Source organism: Pavona decussata, unplaced genomic scaffold, assembly GCF_977016875.1.
Source record: "Pavona decussata unplaced genomic scaffold, jaPavDecu1.1 SCAFFOLD_214, whole genome shotgun sequence".
NCBI lineage: Eukaryota > Metazoa > Cnidaria > Anthozoa > Scleractinia > Agariciidae > Pavona > Pavona decussata.
The window spans coordinates 440,001-462,092 of record NW_028145619.1 but is presented as its reverse complement, the minus strand read 5'-3'; the positions used below and the strand labels follow the sequence as shown (position 1 = coordinate 462,092).

General features: G+C 37.8%; 2 protein-coding genes across 2 annotated transcripts in view; both read left to right on the top strand.

Annotated features, from left to right (window-relative positions):
* The first annotated feature begins 1,752 nt into the window (after nucleotides 1-1,752).
* Nucleotides 1,753-11,604, top strand: LOC146460093 (uncharacterized). Its single transcript, XM_085088409.1, has 2 exons — nucleotides 1,753-1,809; nucleotides 7,452-11,604. Exon 2 carries the CDS (start codon nucleotides 7,460-7,462, stop codon nucleotides 8,477-8,479), a length of 1,020 nt encoding a protein of 339 aa, XP_084944535.1. The 5' UTR covers nucleotides 1,753-1,809; nucleotides 7,452-7,459; the 3' UTR covers nucleotides 8,480-11,604.
* Nucleotides 11,605-12,204: 600 nt separating this feature from the next.
* The window catches only part of LOC146460089 (uncharacterized), a 104,082-nt gene continuing 94,194 nt past the window's right edge, over nucleotides 12,205-22,092 (top strand). Inside the window, exons 1-3 of the mRNA XM_085088382.1 lie at nucleotides 12,205-12,274; nucleotides 13,673-13,733; nucleotides 18,608-19,483. Coding sequence (XP_084944508.1) covers nucleotides 13,724-13,733; nucleotides 18,608-19,483 — 886 coding nt within the window. The 5' untranslated portion in view covers nucleotides 12,205-12,274; nucleotides 13,673-13,723. The remainder of the gene's footprint in view (nucleotides 12,275-13,672; nucleotides 13,734-18,607; nucleotides 19,484-22,092) is intronic.

Sequence of the window (22,092 nt, the reverse complement as noted above, 5' to 3'; positions counted from 1 at the left end):
GGCTTAGAATATTAACACCATAGGCTTAACTGCAGCAATTGAAAGGCTTAGGCAAACTTTTGAAAATTTCACTGGGCTCCTCACTGATATTATGACTTGTCAAGAGCTATAAAAACTATTTCCCAAGTGAATTTAACCTTCGTTGAAATTTTCATTGTCATTTCTGTTTTTTTTTTTTTTTATTCCGTTTTCCGGATTCCGGGTTCCAAGTTTTAGGTAAACCCCCTTAAAAGGGACACAAGTTTATTGGCTAAAGCAAATGATGGAAAGAGGGCTTATAAATGATCAAGCTTGTACACTAATTTTAGAGTGCTTGTCCAGTTCTTCAAACAGTGAATGTCACGTTCCTGACAAGAACAATGCACTTTAGAAACACTCAGGGACTATTTGTTCTCTTATGTTTGTAGCTTTGTTTTATTGATTGCATGATTACCGAATATCCGTTTTTTGGCTAGCCGCACAAAGGTTTTTTTCATGATTATTTCCTTTACGTCAAAGATATGTATTAAGATCCTTTTTCTGTAAGCACGTTTCTCAGTTGCGAGGAGTTTTCAAACTGTAAGGAGTTCACGGAGCTATTTCTAACGGAGTTTCTAAGAGAACGTGGAGTAACTTGTTCTCAACCCCGGAGTCAAGATGAGACGTGAAGTTACGCTTGTAAAATTCCATGTATTCTTTCCTTTCGTTTTTTACGGCGTTAAATTCGTAGTTTTTTCGGTTTCTTTAGACTTAGGCAATTGTATTCTTTTTAGTTTTCACCGTGTATTAAGATCCTTTTTCTGTAAGCACGTTTCTCAGTTGCGAGGAGTTTTCAAACTGTAAGGAGTTCACGGAGCTATTTCTAACGGAGTTTCTAAGAGAACGTGGAGTAACTTGTTCTCAACCCCGGAGTCAAGATCAGACGTAAGTTACGCTTGTAAAATTCCATGTATTCTTTCCTTTCGTTTTTTACGGCGTTGAATTCGTAGTTTTTCCGTTTCTTTAGACTTAGACAATTGTATTCTTTTTAGTTTTCACCGCAAGTGTTGTAAATAGACGGCTCAGCCTGATCCTAATAAACGCATGAGTCTTGCTGCCCTTGTCGTGTACTTCACTGTGGTTGACCTGGCGAACTCCAGTACACAACACCCCGTGTCTGCGGTACTGGGAAAGCGACAGTGAATCAGAGGACAGTGATACTGATCAGTAATACTGAGTAATACATGAAGTTTATTTTTCCAATGTGAAAGGACTGCTATACACCATGTTATGTTGGTTTGTTATGCTATGATTTTGATAATAAATAATACAGTTGTATTTGACTTGTTGTTGATTCCTTCACTGTTGTTTCTTTTTTTGTGGAATGGACATTTGAATGTACAAAAATACATGGCCTCTCAGAAATGGTTGCAAAATTTTATGCAGCCCGCCATTTTCAGGTGCACAAAAAGGTACGACCCCCACCCCATTTGCACCAGCACACCCCCCTTCTAATAAATGACCGGTCCGTTAAAAGCAACAGATTTCGGGGATGATTAAACTTCAGTTCTTGGTAAGGAACTTGTCCCAGGGAGGAGTTCACTCGCATCTACCGAACCTTACAAGTGGTATTAGTGAAAATGCTAGTACAACGTTAATTGCTGACCGGAAATCAGATATTTCATTCTTTAATACTGAAGTCCAGTCCAAGTTTTATGTGTTACTGAAACCGCCCGTAGTCCAGTCTCTTTTACGATGCTAAGTGACCGCCCCACTTTTCACTTCCTCCTTCGAAAACTGATCGTGTGGTAGTTTGTGGTGGAGTAAGCGGCAAGATTTCTTTTATTCAAGGTAAGATAATATTTTTAGTGTATTTTCAGCCAAATTAGAAGTCTTTGGGTGATACCATTAATCAACAGAGACAAACAGAGAGTGATTTTAGCATACAAATGAGGGTTTTGATGTTGTGACCTGGCCGCCATGTTTTTTGACAGTACGGCTTGAATGTTCCGCGAAATACTGTGTTTGTGTACGCGGTGGAATCCTATTTGTTAAAATTTGAGTTTTGAACTATCTGCTGTCTGCAAGTCTCAAAATCCAGGCGGCTGAACTACAGAATACAGCGCCACCTTCACTGCTTACAAAAGAGAATCGCATACACATATTAATCCCGGGATAGTAAATCGAACTCAATCGAACTCAATCCGTGGATTGAGTTCGATTGAGTTCGGCAATCGAACGAAATCGAACACCAGACTTTCAGTGAGTTCGATTTCCGAACAAATCGAACTCAATCCATCTGATTGTGTTCGATTGAGTTCGGAAACCGAACTCAATCGAACACAATTGAATTGATTGAGTCCGATTGGCTCTGGTAGACCTATACAAAGCAAGCCCATCAAAGCAGGTTTTTCTTGTGCTTTGTTACACTTTATTCAATAACAGTAACCCCATTTATAAACTGTCCACGGCAGTTAAGAGAACAGAAGAGAACAGAACAAAGCTATCATTATTCCCGCGGGCGTATTCCGAAATTGTCGTACCCTTTCCTTTTTTAGCTAACTTACAACTGCGGAATGACAAATCGAGGGTTACTTTTATGCCAAAATAGAAGCAAATTACTAAAAAACTTCGCCATCCTTGACGTCAAAGTGTCATTCCTGATAGCCTTTTTACTGCACATTTGAAGCTTACAATCCACAGGGCATCTGAAGCCATTTCTGCGTAATTTCATCGTTTACGAAAAACACGTGCGCTACACTCCGGACTGAAGTAACTCGAGCTTCCAAGATCTGGTTTGGGATTTTCAAAGCCTGTTTTACACAAATCACGAGTTCGAAAATCGAATGTTCGATTGGGTTCGATTGATTTTTTTTCTTTTCGGTGAGTTCGATTTCGTTCGATTGCCGAACTCAATCGAACTCAATCCACGGATTGAGTTCGATTAAGTGCGATTAAGTTCTATTGAAATTTAGTTCGATTGGGTTCGATTTACTATGCCGGGATTAATTGTCGGTTTTCATTGCCGATTTTTGTCATGCCTTTGAGAAAAAAAAATCGAAACCATTCCATGAATGAAGTCAAGAAATTGACATGTTGCAGATGAAGATTAAGATATAGAACAGCTCTGTCACGGCCGGCTTCCTGATGTTACACACGATGAAAACTCGGAAATTGAAACTGTTCTATTTTCAAAAGGAAGTACAACATTGAGCTAAGAAATTATGAACATATTTTTAGGTAATCTTTCCTTGAATGAAGGTAAAAATTTTGTAGGCCTCCTGATTTTGAATTCTAGAATTTGGTGACGTCAAGTGAAAACCTAGCCTGATTCTCAGACGGTCCAGGTTGTTCGCAGCAGTTGGGAGAGAGTACGAAACAACCGCTGCGAACGACCTGGACTGTCTGAAAATCGGGCTAGTGGAAACCATGAATAAGCTTATTTTAAGCTTTTCGTTTGATCATCTTTAACAATATACAGTAGAACCCCGGTAACTCGAACTCTGAAGGGAAATGAAAAACTGTTTGAGTTAGCGGGGTTTCGAGTTATCGGGGTCTATTAAAATATTCAATTTTCCAGGTAAATAATTATTAATAGTTAATTGATTTTCAGCACTTCGGTATACAATACAGTGCAAATTAAACTTATTTCACGAGAAACTAATACATTGTGTATCTGTTTGTTGTACTAATTAAAATCAAATTGCTCCAGTCTTTGATCTAGTGTTAGAAGTCGATCACACGATAAGAAAACCTAATAGGATATCTCAATGGGCATCCATGGCGAGTTATAAGGACCAGAAATTCGAGTTATCGGCGTAAATTTTGATGAAGGGAAACGAAATTTAGGTCGAGTTATCCAAGTTCGAGTTAACCGTTTAAAAATGACTGAAAAGTTGGGTCAAATCCAAGGGAATTGAGACTCAGTTTGAGTTAGCAGGGAGTTCGAGTTATCTGAGTTCGAGTTACCGGGGTTGTAGTGTATATATATTTAGCCAAGCCTAAACGCGGAGCTATTTGATAGCAAAATGTCCGCTAGAAGGTAACAACCTTACAAATTCCCCATTCTTTCTGGAGTTATATTTAACAAATAGATTCCATTTTCTGTACATCTGTACTCTGATAACACACAGATGATGACAGAATGTGGTGAGAATAATGTGGCTCATAGCATGTGTGATGTTCTTACCACATTTTGACGTCCCCTGTGCATTATCATATTACAGACCCACGGCAAAATGAAATCTTTTTGTTTTATTCAATAACCAAGACATTTGAACACATTTTGTGAATGCGCATCACATTACCTGAGCTGTGTCAAAAACTTTACAGCAAACTTTTAGACTACTTAGTACACACATGCAATTGTGATCCTCTAACTTAGAGTATAATCCAGAAGAGTTTCATTACTGGAATTTGTGAGCGATTACCATATTTATTCGATTAACTACCCAGGGCATTCATTTAACTTGGGGGCTGATGGTGGTGGGTGCTTATTCAAGGTGGGTTCATATTATTTTCCCAATATTTTCCAATATTTTAGCAAGGACATTTTCAGAGAAAAACAAAATAAGGGAAAGCAAGTTTATTTTGCATCAACAAGACAAAACAAAGTGCAGCACTAGGCATTACCATATTCCTATCTGCAACATATTTGGGCAGATATTTCCTTCTTTTTCACATTACTATGTCCGTATTGTTCACCGCAAATGATATCGCTTACGTTGTTGTTCCTCGAAGAGTGAAAGAAACAAAGCCTCTGAACTTGAGTTGAGAGATGAACACAAAGCCTGCGGGCTGCTTTATACAAACTATGTGTAGTTAAGTTCGTGTTTTGAACAATGAGGAACAAGAAATGCCCTCTATTACAACTAATCAGCATTCAGTAATTTTGCCCTTGACTCTGAAGTTGACTTGTGCTCAGGTTGTCAAACGTTAGTCAAAGTCACCACAAACAGTCCTTCTCAGGACTACACTCACCCGGATGATCATAATTTACGTACTTATGACATGACTTCTGGGTTCAAACCATTTACAGTAATAAGATATTGTTAGTCAAAATATTGTAATATCGCTTCATACCAGTGAGGTTTTTGCGTAGTGTATAATTCAAATGCGTTCCAGTTTCTAGTAACTAGTAAATAGTAGTAGCAAGTAGAAATAAACAGCACCGTCTTGTAAGGATGTTCCTCAATAATAATACAAAAAATTGAAATATACCACCATATATATTTCATATACCACATGTTCAACATTCAAATCCTAGCAGTATGCAGGATGATTGTCCCATGAACCTAGTTTAATGGCCATAGCTCCTGCAAGTCTCCTGTAGCTCAGTGGTAGAGCATCCGAACTAGTAATCGGAAGGTCTTAGGTTCGAGTATGCTTGTGTCACTTTCTGGAATAATACATCATTGTCATTCATTCACCAGGCTTGAAATATACCATCACATTTATTTCAATAATAAAAAAGGTTCGCAAAATATTTTGCAAATGTTATGCAACCAAGTTGTTCTGTCAAACCCATCACATACTCGGGATTGACTCTAATCTTGTAACTTCAGGGTGAAAGAGTAAAGTAATCCATCATGTCCCAAATTGTTTAAGTGTTTTGTTTGCATCTTTACTTTGTTTGTATTCTTTTTCTCCATGTTGGCTGGCTATATCCTCCACATAGCCACCCTAAAAAACGTTAAAACTAATTAAGTGAAATTGAAACAAACAGGAAAAGGCCTACATGGCAAAATTCCTGCCATGCAAGGTATAGGTATCAAATGCACTCCTATAATCGTCGATGAGTCCTAATTTTACTATTGAATTGAACCAGTAAAAAGCTGATTGGTGCCACAGTGGATATGTCTCTTGGAAAAGAACTGTCTGAAATAATATTTTTATGATAAATTTGAGCTCTCTCAAATATAACTTTCAAACTTTACAGACGGTCGTTCTTATCCAATGAGAAATCAAATTCTGACTTGAACATTGATCTGCTTAATAATGTATTTCAAAATGAATGAATTAATGTAGTGTTGAAACGACTAATAGGTTCGAATTTCAAATAGTCAATTCATTAGTCTAGAGGGGTATGATTGATCTACAATATTGCACTGTAGCTTGACTACAAGGATGATCATACATCATTAACATCAAGATACTCTCAATAGTACTTTAGCTTACAAGTATCCAGATAACAAGGTAGAACAAAACTGCCACCAGTTGGTGCAATATGGTTATTGACAAATAGCTTTCTTGAACTTATTATATATTCATGAAGCAAAAACATAGCAACTAACTACCGTGAAGGAAGTTTAGAAATGTGATAATAATTATCATAAAATTTTGTGAACTTAAGCTTTGAATTTCTCCAAGAATTATCAATAGTTTGTGAAGCTATATCAATCACTTGAAAGAGGGTTTTATCCTATTTCTAAACACCTCGCAGTTGGTTAAAAAATCTTGGCTGTGCCTTGTTTTTCGGTGTTTGGAAATCGGATGAAACACTTCCTCTTGTTTGATTTATTATTTCAAATACATGTATGCAGGTAGTCATCCAACAATTTCTTTAAACAAATAATTATTATGTGTTTTGCATCAATCATAGAGTTGATTTCTAACATTTTCAGCCCACCTTTACTTGATCTTCTCCATTTCAACTAAACGATTAATAATTAACAACAATAATATTATTAATATTAAGTATTAATAGCCAGTTAATCAAACTCAAAAGTAGCCAATCAAGCAAATTTTCATAATTTGTTTGAAAAGGTAGTAGTAAGTGTCCAAAAGCCTGTCACAGAGCTGAAGATTGAGTCATTTCCAGGATCTCACTGTTTTCCCTTTGCAATATTATTAGGGGCCACAGCCCTTAACAATCATTTCTGTGTCCTCTTACCTTATAATTTGTACATATATGTATATGAGTAAATGCATTAATAATACAATATAAAAACATGTACAAGGGATCTATATGATGTGAAACATCTGACTGGTAGCCAATTAATAAAGCAAGGAAGGAGTTCATTTTTTGTCATAAATGCTGATAAGATATCAGAATACAGTCAACTCTCTTGTAAGCCACCACCCTTGGGGCAAGACAAAGTGGTCGGAAAGGGGAAAGAATGACAAACTAAGCCTAATACTGGATTGATTAATTAATGACATAAAAATATTACTTTACCAGCTAAATTTAGGCAAATAGAAGCTAATTAATTTGATTTTTTCACGTCTATTCATAATTTCTTCGGATGAAACTTAAAATAACATTTTGGAACAGTTTGATGTAACAATTCCTGTTTACCTACTGGAAACAGAAAGCAAAAGAATAGGTGCAATTTCTGGCCTAAGAAGCCAATATTTAACTGAGAAACAAAACGTTTCTTTACCAAGTGTTTGCTTACGGGAGGTGGTTGCTTAGGAGAAGTGGTCCCTATGGGAAATTGATTGTAGTTTAATTTTCTGAACGTTAATTTTATAATGTTTCATTGATTAAACAGGAAAGAACATGCCAAGATCAACAAAGCACAAAAGAGGACCGCTAAACAGATGTAAAGGGAAACTGTCTGACAAATGTTCTGACTGTGTGGAAGGTGTCAGGGATGATGGAAAGGCTCACACAGAGAAGAAGAGTTATGAATGCAAACAGTGTGGCAAGTGTTTTAATCAAGCAGGAAAACTGAGGATTCATGTAAGATTCCATACTGGAGAGAAACTGTATAAATGCAAACAGTGTGGCAAGTGTTGTTGTGATACAGCAGATTTAAGGAGGCACGAAGGGGTCCATACTGGAGAAAAGCCTTTTGAATGCAAACAGTGTGGCAAGTGTTTTCGTGATACAGCAGATTTGAGGAGGCATGAAAGAGTCCATACTGGAGAGAAACCGTATAAATGCAAACAGTGTGGCAGGTGTTTTAGTCAAGCAGGATACCTAAGGATACATCAAAGATTCCATACTGGAGAGAAGCCGTATGAATGCAAGCAGTGTGGCAAGTTGTTTAGCCTAGGAGGAACGCTAAGGGTACATGAAAGAGTTCATACTGGAGAGAAGCCTTATGAATGCATACAGTGCGGCAAGTGTTTTAGTCAAACAACACAACTAAGGAAACATGAAAGAGTCCATACTGGCGAGAAGCCTTATAGATGCCACCAGTGTGGCAAGTGTTTTCGTGATACAGCAGTTTTAAGGAGGCATGAAAGAGTCCATACTAGAGAGAAGCCATATAAATGCAAACAGTGTGGCAAGTGTTTTAGTCAACAAGAAAATTTCAGGAGGCATGAAAGAGTCCATAGTGGAGAGAAGCCTTATGGATGCAGTAAGTGTGGCAAGCGTTTTACCCGCTTGGAAAATTTAAGAATTCATGGTAGGTCCCACAAGGGCGCTTCCAACCTGACAACACAAATCTGCTCACTTAAAGACCCCCAGACAGGGCATGTTGAAAAACACGTTTGTTGGATTTGTCAAGAGGAGCTTTGTAGTGAGGCTTTACTTATTGAACATTATGAAAATCATATGATCAGTGAATAACTTTGACTCTTTTATCTCAGCGAGTTTACTGGAACATTTCGATAAATCAAAATAGTTGGTTTAGCATACTCCTCACAATTTAAAGGTGAAAAAGGGGAACAAACCTCCAGCTGCAGAAATGCAGTTGAACCCAGCTGTAGGGCATCCACTCCAATATGTATGGTCACTTTATTACTAAGAACATTTTTTTTTTTGTTCCAAATTCATACATTTCCCTGAAAAAAAAAAAATTTCTTGATACAAATAATGGACTAATTATTTTCTTGTCGTTCATTTGTGCATTCCCATTATATTTGTTACATCATCACTAGTCACACTTTCCTAGATAGCATCCTTTATAAGTTCAACACGTTGTTTTCTTTGTACGTTTGATAATTTTCTTGGAATAAGAACAAAAATATTACATTATATACAGGGTTTTCAAAATGAAAAAAAGTACCAGGAGGAAATGTGGAAGTAGCTGGAGAACAATTGCACCGCGTTAGCGGTGCTGTGCGGCTTTTTGGGGGGAGGGGGATACCCCCTCCTGCTGGGGGGACGGCGGCAAATTTTTAAATTTTGCATACCTGGAGATGCATTCTGGTGCATTTTCAGGCCAAAAAAGTGTTTGTTTGAAGGTCATTGTAAACTGAATTATAAACAAGAGTTTTCTTCAAAATATCACTCAGATAAATGCAGCAACGATTTTTATTCAGTCGATACATGGCTTGCTGAAATCTGAATTGAGTACGCACTACTTTTACTTCGAGATTTGGTGCATCTAACGAAAACAAAAAGTGGGTGTTAAACCTTAAAGTTAAAAGGTGCAGAGAACTGCCCGCATCGGTACTCCCGTATTAAAACTTGAAAGCGCTTATTCGTGTTTCGTGTTAAATGAAAAGGTGACAGAGTTTGTGCTTCGAGTAAAAACTTCGAGAAGGGTAAAAGCGGGTGTCAAATGACAGAAACTTCGCGGAACCTCAAATAGTTTCCGGTTCATGTTAAATGTCGTTGAAACAACCCAAAGACAACTCCGGATATTAGTTAATGAACATGAAGAAGATGTATATAACTATTAATTATAACAATTGGAATTAAAATCTGGGCAAAAAATATCCACGTCCATAATCAGCTACGTTATTGACATAAATTCATACTTTGGAGACAAAAAGTACCCGGCGCAAACACTAAAAGTAGCCGGTGACTTGCGTCGGGCGTCGGGTGCTTTTGAAAACCCTGTATATATTGTTGTTTTCTCTTTTTCCTTATACGTTGAAAATTATGTTTTGTTGGATTCACTTTGTGTTGTGCGACAAGTGATTGTCATAACAGGGTTTGTCTGTTAACAGCATCTACAATAACAGTGACTACAATATACAATACAGTGACTAAAAACTATCTGTGATGGCAAGGTACCCATTTCAAGTTGGTCCGTCTGGGTTGTTAGCGTAATTACTGATAAAACTGGCATTTGTTGCTGAAAATATGATATCTCTCCAAATAGTTTTAAATAGGAGCAATTCCTGCTTTTAAGGAAAGCAGGGCAAAGGAAAAAAATAAATATCCTTTAAAATTGTCTGCCAAATGACTAGAACAATATTTGTATTTTTTTAAACAAAACAGAGGCAATGCTTGTAATTTATGTAGATATTTGTAATGTGAATGCTGCGTCAACTTTATCAAAGCGTCTTACGTTCCAGTTTTGTTTATGCATCAGTCAATTCCAGCTGTGCCCATGCCCCCGGGCAAAAGTGGGGAATTTTCCCGCACTGTCCATCCCGGGGGTCGGGCGGGCATTAGCCTTCCACCCAATTACCCCGGGGCATTTGACCATCTCACTTTTTTTTTCCTTATAACATTTTCGCTTCTTCTAATGACCAATTCATTGGCAAAATCAGTAAGTTTCTTCTAGAATACGTCTAGATAGGACGCAAATGGGATGCTAGAGCTGCAGAATGACCTATATGGCACTAAATACAGGAAACAAGACCTAGCTGGGACTAAATTTGGCCCGAACTACCTTAGATTTTATTGCAAGTAAGTCGAGAAAGGAAGAAAACAAAACATTTTTGAGCCCCTACCCCGGAGCATTTGAACAACGTTTTGTCCCGGCTGTGTGGCATTTGCCAGCTTATTTTCAAAATATCCTAATTCCGAGGGGTGGCCCGGGGGTGGGGATGGGCACAGCTGGAATTGACTGATGCATTACAGTCTCTATTCAAAAGACTTTAATGTATGAAATGTAGTTTTTGTTGGTATGGCTTCAGTTCCTTCTCTTTACAATGTTAGACTTGTTCGATTATCGTTATTCCGGAATAAGAATAAGCGGAATAGCTGTTAGATTTCTCTTTTTAAGTAATTGGGAAGACATTTCTGCAAACTTTTTGCTGACACATACTCCAATAAATCTTGAAACCTCTTATGAAGGATTTCTTGTCATCGTCGTATGTATTCCTAATACAGTGGAACCTCGATTTAACGAAGTCGCTGGGGACCGGCCAAATTTGTTCGTTAAATCGAGGGTTCGCTATATCGAAAACCTCGATATAACGAACTTGAGGGGAAACGACCAAGATGTTCGTTATATCGAGGTCATAGTTAATGATTGATTTGAAACACAGATGACTTCTGTCACGCAATTCAATGCAATTTTCGTCACCCAGAAGGGCCGCGTTTTGAGATGCAATTCAGTAGCAATTATTTTCACTTTTGAGCAGACGCACAGCTTTTGTTTACAAAAAAACCAACACTTTCAGAGTAGCGATTCAAAAGTGTTGCAACATAGAGGTTATGATCTGTTCAGCGTTTATCTTCTGTCCAGTGTCGCGTGTTGACATTGTAATTCGTTATATATATTGGCAGATTTTACGTCTAGGCTTCCAGATTATGTTCGCTATATCGAAGAATTCGTTATATCGAGGTTCTATTCCCCAGATTTTAAATACTGTAACTTTAGCCGGGACATAGAATATTGTTGTTATATCGAGGACTTCGTTAATTAGAGGTTTGTTAAATCGAGGTTCCACCGTAGGGTTAAGCAAACGAACCCTTAAAGTGAAGGTTCTCATGTGAGGTTGAATGTTAAGATTAAACAAGTCTGCTGTTGGAGTTGTTTGTGTAAATAAAGTCTTGTGTTATTAAGATCAGCCGTTGCTCCGTTGTTGATACCTGTCACTCTTGAATGGTAACAAAAGCGCATGAATGCATGGCTTGAATGACTCCGATCAAAAACCATTTAATATGGCAGATCAAAACGGAGTTCTCAACTTGCAGATTTGCAACCTCGTTCCTTGGCCCTGGGAACTCTACTCTTTCTGTAGTGTACCATCGTATTTTAAACTTTTCCTGCTGGCAAAGGTATACTTTGCCTGCGTTTCCTGATATCCAGTTCTCTATAGGTATTACTTTTAATAGTATACTGAATAAGCTTTCGGCTAAATTTTTTTATATATGTAGAATGCATTTATTGCAAATTTTTTTCTTATATATACACCCATCTTGAGTGACAAGTCCGGCTGCAACGCAGGCTAAGGCATACTTGGATCAGAAATAATAAATCGTAAACTTACTTACTTGCTCACGAGGAGGCTTTTCAGATTCTTAAGTCGTACAAAAAACTGTTGCTTCTCGGCCGGTTCCTGGAAAAAGATCCAATGTCTATAATCCTAAGTCCAGTCCAAGTTTAATCTGCCGCTCGTAGTCCATTCATTGACGATGCTGAGTAACCGCCCAGTTCTCCAGTGCTTCTTTCGAAGAGTGAGCTTGTTCATGTTGTGGTTTGTGATGGAGTAAGCGGCAAGATTTCTTTTATTCGAGGTAAGATAAACTTTTCAGTGTCTTTTCAGCCAAATTAGAAGTCTTTGGGTGATACCATTAATTGACAAAGACGAACATAGAGTGATTTTAATAGCGTACAAATGAAGGGTTTGAGGTTGTGACCTGGCCGCCATGTTTTTTGATAATTGCAATCTTTATTCCTCCCAAGATAGCACCTTTTACAACAAATCATAAACGAAACCAACCTTTTATCTTGTTCGTACTTCATGTGCTTCGTGTTATCCTTATTTTTTGACTGCACATGTAAAGTTTAGTTTAGTTTTGACAATGTATGACTCCAAAAGATAATGGCAATGGCATCCTGTAATAAAAATATTTGGGACGTGGCCCAGTCTTTCTCATTCTGTTTAAAAAAGTGTGATGAAGAACGAAATCTGCCTCGTCAGTTCTCACCAGAAATCAGACTCTACGATTGCAAAGAAACTAAGTATAGATTGCTTATAAATCTCAATGGTGGTAAAAGCATAAAATCTCAATAATATTTACCTAGAAAATTTTTCAAGTTCAAGTTTCAAGTTTATTAAGTTTTCCAAAAAGTTACTTCCAATGAACACCGCCTGCAAAATAACAGCCAGTTTATCTAGGCAGGCGGCGAAAGTAGAGGGTGAATTACATATTGAATGCCATATTTAATCTGTATTTTATACTCAGTCCGCTGTCCATCCTTTATTATATTGACAAGTAAAATAAGCCTTCGAAAAAGGCCTGGACCATGGAGCGGGTCCACACGGGTGGCCCATAGACCTGGGTCCATGTTTTGTATATGTCCTCATTAAATGATGATTCAGTAAAGCAACGTCAATCTATTGTTTGTTTCACCTAATAATATTCTTTGTTGCTCTTGTATGCTAAAAAAGATTTCAAAAATCTCTATTTCGAATGATGGCTTAGAATGTTTGATTAAGTTTGATTGGATTCGGAAATGGAACGCAATAAATTATTGAACTTACACAAATTTCTTGGTTCGATTGTGATTGATTGCCGAACTCAATGGAATCGAATTGTTCCATCAGATTTGATCAAGTTAGATTAAGCTCGATTGCTGTTCGAAGAGTCCGAGTACCGGTAACTTCCATTTCTAGTTCCCAGTTCACGTCCCCACAGCCCGCGGCCCACCCCACCTTAGTTAACAGCCCGGGCAATTTCTTTTACACCCACATCAAGATAATGGATTACTAATTTAGCCTAATTTAGGTCAGATTGCTTGCAGTTAGCCTTTATATTTAAGGTTAGGATATCTTGCCCATAAATTGTTAATTTCGGTAGTCTAGTGATAAAGTTTCGCTTGGGAATCCGACGACCTGGATTCAGCCCTTCTTTTTGTTACTCAAAAAAGTAGGAAAAAGAAGCTTAGTGTTTAATTTATGGTATTTCCAGATTTTTGGTCAGCTGTGCATCGGCATGTGAGTGTGGTTGACCGACTTGTCGATGGACAACGGTGAGACTTGATTCGTTTGTAATTTCAATCATTTTAATCTTCTGCGATCCTTGTAACTGTTGCTTTTTCCTCAGAGAAAGATGTTTGATCCTATATATGTAGGCCCATACGCATAAAAATTTGTGTCATGCTATGACGCAGAATTTTGTCAATATAGTAGACGTTCGTTCTCAAACGACGTAGGTTTTAACAAACTTGAAACTCTTATTTATTGAACTTATTTCATGAATTTGGTGTTAAGTACCGGTAGTTTTTACAAGTTGTATATTGCCAAGTTGAACATGGGATTATGTTCCGGGCAGTTTGACTTTTTGGGGTCTGTTTTTTAACCTTGAGTGGGGACTTGTAATGTGACCTCATTCGCCAAAGCAAAAGGTGATAGTCACAAGACCTTTTTAAAAATTGTGTGCTCAATAAACCAAAAAAATGTTATTTAATGAATAACTTACAAAAAATATGGACTGGACCATGCCCAGTGGGGCCGTGAAGTGGGCTGTGGGCCGCTGGGACTGGGGGCACATTTTAGCAAAACCCGTAATATCAGTGCCCTTTTAGCATTATTCGACAAAACTTAGACAAAGAAGAACCTTAATTGTGTGGCGCTTATTTGTGTTCATCATTGTACAGTCAAACCTGTATTAAGTGGACCCCATATTAAGTGGATAGCAACATAAGTCCCATCTTTTTTTCCCCACATTCACTGTAAAAAAAAACCTGTGCTCAACGGACACCTCTACTAAGCGGACGCGGACACTTTGAACTTGACTTTTATGGTCCTTTCTATTGTTAAAAACCGGGACACTGCAAATAGGATGCATGTGTTTTGTCCACGTTTTAATAGATCGATCATTTAACTTTGCCAACAAAAAGATCTCTCACATCTTTGTAGACACTTAACAAACAGGAAAATGCTTTTCTGTGGCAAAAGTGATCAAATTAGTAATACGTGACCTCACCGACATAACGCTTGTGTGGCAAACAGGAAATTTGTGTACCTAGAGACATGACTGTAAAACTAATTACACAATACAAATCCTTCATCAATTTTTGTCTCAAACAGTTACATGAAAATGTGTCCCCTTTAAAAATGTACTCGCAGGGTAACTTCTACCCTGCTTGCAGTTGTTTCTCCACTGAACACTACGCTACGAAAAGAATAGAACCCTTTCCTAGTTTAGCGTCTGGGGGAGAAACCACTGTTCGCATAAGTAGCTTCATATTTGGATCCCACCAATTCAACTGCTCACCCTCTTTCCAGTAATTTTCACTTTTCCTGGGTTCGTATGGCACTTTAAATGCTTGGATAACCGCATGGCCATGAGCTTTGGAATGCACCCAACTACGTCTATCAGATCTGTTATTTCGTTTGGGTGTTCAGTAGGTTTTCACTGCTGGTCAATAAACCTGATCTGGTTTTCGGTCTGTCAAACACCTTTCTGTTCACGGAAATGGTATTTGAACCTTTCAAGGCCTTTTAACACTAAGGAATATTAATGTGACCCTTTTAAGACAAATTCTAAGGGAACCTGTTTTCAGCGGACACCCTGTATTAAGCGGACACTGGCAAGGGTCCCGAGTGTGTCCGCTTAATGCAGGTTTGACTGTATGCTCTAGTTTCTTTTTTAGAATTTTTAAGTTTAGCCTCCCATGGATTCCACTTGTAGCAAGGGGTTGTGGTCTCAGGGTAATGAAGCTTCATTGACAATAAATAAGAAATTGTCCTGCTGTCGGTGGAAAACCATGAGATTTTGAAATAAAACCACGATACGACCACATTTTGAGTGTTGGAAGGTCTGATATAATAATTATTTGATATTTTCTTGCTTGAATATTATATTATATCGCCTATGTAGTGCTCCCCGCAACTGCAACTGTTGGGGCTATGATCTTCCTGCCATTTTTAACCACTTGCTGTCATATGACTAGACAACATGTAATCACGTGACAACATATCCTGATTTCATACCGTGGGGGTCTGGGTACGCCAGACGTAACAGACGATTTGTCCGGTTTTCCATACATGTCTTAGTAAATTTTTTAAGTTTTTGAATGGCTGTATCTCGCCTAATATTTGCTTGATTAACACCAAACTTAAGGATGCTGAAAAGTTCGATTGTGTGGTTCCAGAAAATATCCATACCTCCCCCACGGAAGGGATTGGAAATTCCAGAGGGGTGGGGTAGTCAAGGGTCCAGGAAATTCCTGAGGGGGGGGGAGGGGTGGTGTATAAATAATATATTGGTTTTTTCCAGACCGACCGGTTCCCTAATTCCGATATGTTCAATTTTTGTTTGTTTGCATTTTGCTCCCGAGCCGCGGACGCAAAATTAAATGAATTAAGCTTGATTTCTGTCGCCGCTCGAGTCCGGTCATTTTCCCAAACAGCGGCTGAGTAAGCGAAGCCCATGTTGTGGAAATAAGACAAGTAAATCCTGTAAATTAATACACTCACTTGAAATTATTGCGTCAACATTGAAACAGTTCTCTGATCCCGATGAATATAATCCTTCGAGAAATAAGTAAAAACAAATTTTCGCATAACAGACCGGAAAAATTTCTTCGATACCCATGGTAAATCATTAAATCATTACATTTGTATCATACAAAAGGCATCCCAAGTAATTTATAGGAAGTGTGGCAAGTGTGAAACGTCATGCACACAATTTGGTTTACAGAACATTCCGGCATGTGCGCTGACATGTTTTCGAACGCATGCATGCTTTTCGGCTAAACTTTGAATGAACAAAATCTAGTTCTGTAAAGATTTTCTAGCTTTGCCAGGTCTCCAGAGTAGGCAGTTTACCAAAGTCTAACATAGTCATAAATAAAAGAAAAATAATGCAAGTTCCGAAATCGGCGAAATGTCAAATTTTGACCGTCCGGGAAGCTAAATATTGTGGCGGGAAAAGATTGAATTACACTATACGCAACTCCGAGAGCAAGACAAGATCGAAAGTTTTATTTCGCGACACAAAAATAACAGTTACTATAAAGGAACGGCTTGGAGAACCTTATCTCATTGGAAAACATTGAAAAAACACCGGAATCTTTGTTAAAGGCCAAGAAAGATTAGATTTTCCATGTAATCTGAGACACCATATATTCTTTCTGAAATACGTAAATATGCACGGAAATTTGATTGTTTTGTTTTTACTGGTGTAGTGTAAAGCGTTTCTTTCCCCTGCGCCCTTGAATGTGAACTTGCATTTTGATATCTGTACGTTTATATTGAAGTGTTGCTGTTTTGTCAGGATAATGAAGCGGAATCGGTCATGATGTTATGCATTTTTGATAAGTACATTACCACGCGACTTCTAGCATCAAAATCCGGCCTCTTGAGCAATAAATAAGCTTATTTCTTGCTTTTACTAGCAATAGAAATATTTCCAGGGGGTGTGCGGAAAAATTATTATTATTGTAGCTCTTTCATAGTCATGGTGACCTATCTTCTTTGTATATTTTGTATTTTTTTAAAAAAATTCTTAGTGGTAAACAATGACAGAAATTGGAGAGCATTTTGTACCACAACTTTTATTTTGAAGGAAGAATACCTTAAATTTTGTCACCACCACACAACAAATAACACTGTAGTGGAAACCAAATAAGTTTATTTTGGGATGCCTACCAAGAACTAACCCGAGGCATATCTTCATGCATACATACATTTGTATATGGTATACCAGATACAATCCTGGTATACAGTCAATACAAATCTAAACTTTTAATTAACAAGCTGGGATAAACAGAGCTGGGCAACCGCTCAGAAAGACACTACTATAGTAGACAGAGGCCAGAAAAAACCTGCCAGAAAAAAACCCTTTGGGGAAACAATATGACAGTCAGGAATTCTGGGTAGGGACCATGACCCAAACTCTAAGCAGTTTGCAGCCCATCCTATGAGGCTTCACAGTTCAAACAAAATAAATATTCAAACTAAAATAAATTTAGCATCAGCCAACAGTAAACGGTTGGTTCTGAGGCCTAGATGGATGTCATGTGCTATACTCCCTCTTATATAGCACTGCGTCATTACCCATGATTCTCGGGCCTAAGCCCCAGGCCTTGTCGTATCTTATGGCGACAAAATATTTATTTCTGCCTAATTCGTGGACTCAATCGTCAGAAATACCATTCTTCTTTGACTTTCGACCATCAGTAGTACAGAGGTGGTAGCCTTACACACTCAATGTTATTTTATTGAATTCAGGTTTTTCTCTTTTAATCTTTATTATTTATTGCATTTGGGACTACAGACTGTTAGAGAGCTATTTTAATTAACTGGCTGAATTTTGATGGATGCAGGAGCTGTGGCAAGTGGGATGAATATTGTGAAATTGATCTGTTTGCTCCTTCATGACAAAAAATCATAATGATTATAATATAGATTATTGTAGTCAGATTTTGAACTTGTAATCAAGGAATGTAGTGATGTAGTGCTGTTAAAGCTGTGAAGTAAGTAATAATTAACAACAATAAAATATTAATAGTAAGTAATAATGGCCAGTTAGTCAAAATCAACCCAAATTTTCATAATTAGTCTGAATAGAAAGTAAGTAGTGTTAAAAAGCCTGTGACAAAGCTAAAAATTAGTAATTTAAAGGATCTCACTGTTTTCCTTGTGCAATCATACTAGGAACCCCAGCCCTGAACAATCATTTCCCTTGGGTGTCCTGTCCTTTCCTTATAGTATATGAATAAATACATTAATACAATATACAAAAAAATGTACAAGGGATCTATATGGTGTGAAACATCTGACAACAACAAATTAATTGATTGCACCAACTGCTTCAAAGCAAGGAAGAAGTTCATTTTTTGGCATAAATGTTGATGAGATGTTAAATTTCTGAAAGTCAATTTTTTATGTTTCATAGATTTAACGGGAAAGAACATGATGTCAAGATCTACAAAGTACAAAAGAGGACCGCTAAACAGATGTAAAGGGAAACTATGTGGCAAATGTTCTGACTGTGTGGAAGGTCTTAGGAATGATGAAAGGGCTCACACCGAGAAGAAGAGATATGAATGCAAACAGTGTGGCAAGTGTTTTAATCAAGCAGGAAAACTGAGGATTCATGTAAGAGTCCATACTGGAAAGCAGCCCTATGACTGCAAAGAGTGTGGCAAGTGTTGTCGTGATACAGGAGATTTAAGGAGGCACAAAAGAGTCCATACTGGAGAAAAGCCTTATGAATGCAAACAGTGTGGCAAGTGTTTTAGTGTAGCAGCGAGCCTAAGAATGCATGTAAGAGTCCATACTGGAGAGAAGCCTTATGAATGCAAACAGTGCGGCAAGGTGTTTCGTCAAGGAGGAGCGCTAAGGATACATGAAAGAGTCCATACTGGAGAGAAGTCTTATGAATGCAAACAGTGTGGCAAGTGTTTTACTCATGCAGCAAATCTGAGTAGACATGAAAGAGTTCATACTGGAGAGAAGCCTTATGAATGCAAACAGTGCGGCAAGGTGTTTCGTCAAGGAGGAGCGCTAAGGATACATGAAAGAGTCCATACTGGAGAGAAGCCTTATGAATGCAAACACTGTGGCAAGTGTTTTAGTCATGCAGCAAATCTGAGTAGACATGAACGAGTTCATACTGGAGAGAAGCCATATGAATGCAAACAGTGTGGCAAGTGTTTTAGCCAAGCAGGAACTCTAAAGAAACGTGAAAGAGTCCATACTGGAGAGAAGCCTTATGAATGCAAACAATGTGGCAAGTGTTTTAGCCGCTTGGAAAGTTTAAGAAATCATGGTAGGTCCCACAAGGGTGCTTCTGTTTGTATTCAAGGTAACCTAGCAACACAAACCTGCTCTTTGCAGGACCCCCAGACAGGGGATGTTGAAAAACACATTTGTTGGATTTGTCAAGAGGAGCTTTGTAGTGAGGCTTTACTTATTGAACATTATGAAAATCATATGATCAGTGAATAACTTTGAACTCTTTTATGTCAGTGAGTTTACTGGAACATTTTGATCAATCAAAATAGTTGGTTTAGCATACTCCATATAAGTCACAATTTACCGGTTGAAAATTTTAAGAAACCTCCAGCTGCAGAAATGCATATGAACCCAGCTATATGGGCATCCACTCCAATATGGTCACTTTATTGCTATCACTGTGCACATTTTTTTCTTCCAAATTCATACATTTTTCCTTAAAGTGAACCCACTTAAAACAGATAATGTTGCGTGGAGTCACTTTGTGTGGTGCAACAAGTGTCTGTTATTTATTTTCATTTATTTATTTATTTATTTTGCCACACCACAAAATACAATGTAAACAAAAAAAAATTGAAAAAAAATTGATGTAACAATGGCGAGGAGACCTAAGGGAAACTATGAAGCTTATATTAATTAGGTCTCCTCAGTTATTATTTTACAAGATGAAATCAAAAAAGGAGATAAGAACACGACGACGGATACAATTACAATTTCATACAATTACAATGTCAAACGGAAGGATATATTACGAAAATAAAAAGCTACAAGAAAAGTTAATACTTAAACACATTTTTATCAAAACTACTAATGGTTATTATAGAAAAACGCCTTAAGTGCTTTCTTAAAGGAGATAGAGGAGGACGAGTTGACGATTTCGGTACACAAGGAGTTGTAAAATTTAGGTCCTTGGTAAAAAACGGAAAATTGTTTGATGTTCGACAAAGAGGCAAACGATATAAATGAGAGTTTCTTGTATGGTACGAATGATATTCTTTCTGTAAGAGGAAATGTCTGTAAACAGCGTTTGACTGTAAGGTTAAATTGTTAATGGAACCTACAATAAGAGTAACTGCAATATACAACACAATGACTAAAAACTATCCGTGATAACACGGTGCCCATTTTAAGTTGGTCTCCGTCTGGGTTGATAGCTTAATAACCCATAAAACTGACATTCAAAAATGTGGATTCTCTCCAAATGGTTTTGACAATGAGAAACTCCTCGTTTTTAAGGAATGCAGAGTAAAAGGGAAAAAGTTTCAAATTTCCTCTAAAATTGTCCGCTAAATGACTAGATCAGTGTTTCTTTTTATATAAGAAAAGACGCAATAGTGTCAATTTAGGTAGATATTTGTAATACGAATGCTTTGTCATTTCTGTCAAAGCGCATTACGTTCCAGTTTATATTGCAGTCTTTATTTAAAAGACTTTACAATGTGTGAAATCCTGTTCTTGTTAATATTGCTGCAATTGTTAATTCAGTTGGATTTATCCCGCATATATTTTGTGGTGCTCAGGTTGGGAGATTTTATTTCCTCGTGCTGAACTTGTTTGATCAAATAATTTTACTGAAGAAGGAATTAAGTGGAGGTTCTCATGTGAGATTAAATGTTAAGATTAAAAATTGTGTGAAAATAAAGTCTTGTGTTATCAAGATCCGCCGTTGTTCCGTATCCGAACGTTGATGCCTTTCACTCTTGAGGGGTAACAAAAGCGCATGAATGCATGGCTTGAATCACGGCGCGCGAAAAACAACTTATTTGGCGGATTAAAGGGGAGTTCCCAACTTTTACGTTTGTGCCAGCCACTCGCTACGTGTACCATTAGCTTTTTGCAAGTTTGCTGATAACATTTGATAACTGTTTTGAAAGTTATTTGACGTCTTTCTAATGGCTTTCCTTTCAACTGACCAATTTCGGCCACAAGAACTGGCAATTCCTGTTTTCCCAGTTTTTGCAGTTTGATTGTACAGTTGAGGGGAAGCCGTCGGAAAGTTGTCATAGAATGATTTTAAGTCACGCTGCTTTGTTTCCGTCATTAAGTTCGCTTGGGGAGGGGAGAGGGATCGTTGAATCAAGTTTATGCCCACATCCGAGCGCCTCGGCGCTGTCCAAATTCCCAATCAAATCACATTAAAATCACCGATTGTTTTCACCGGCCATTTAGAACAGTGCAAGGGCGGGAAAAATAATTTTCTGTTTATACGAAAGTCCCTGTTGCGTTAAACGCTTTCCACTTTCCTCATATTTGACCCCGAAAATGGAAAGTTTAGGACAAAAACAACACCAGCAGATAGCTTTTTGTGTATTCGAGTCCCGAAAGACCCACGGAAAAACAGGGGACTGAGAACAGTCTATAGAGAGAGCTTCAATCTCGGGAGCGTTTATTGAAACAGGCCCGTAGCAAGTCTAAAACAACTGGTGGGGGAGCAAAATGGAGTTAAACAAAACTACCCCCAGCCCCCGTCACTCAAAAAGACAGGGAGTTTAAGATACAACGTGAACATCAAAAAAGCAGTAGATTTAGTAAGTGAAACAATATCTTTGCACCCGCATCATACTTTTTGTTACATTTCTTTGCCATTTTTTTTTACGCGACTTCCCCGTGAAATTTCCTAATTTCACGTTTTAGGAAGAAAGT

What these genes read in the sequence shown, in the direction of transcription:
- LOC146460093 (XM_085088409.1), top strand. Translation starts at nt 7,460, where the DNA reads ATGCCAAGATCAACAAAGCACAAAAGAGGACCGCTAAACAGATGTAAA.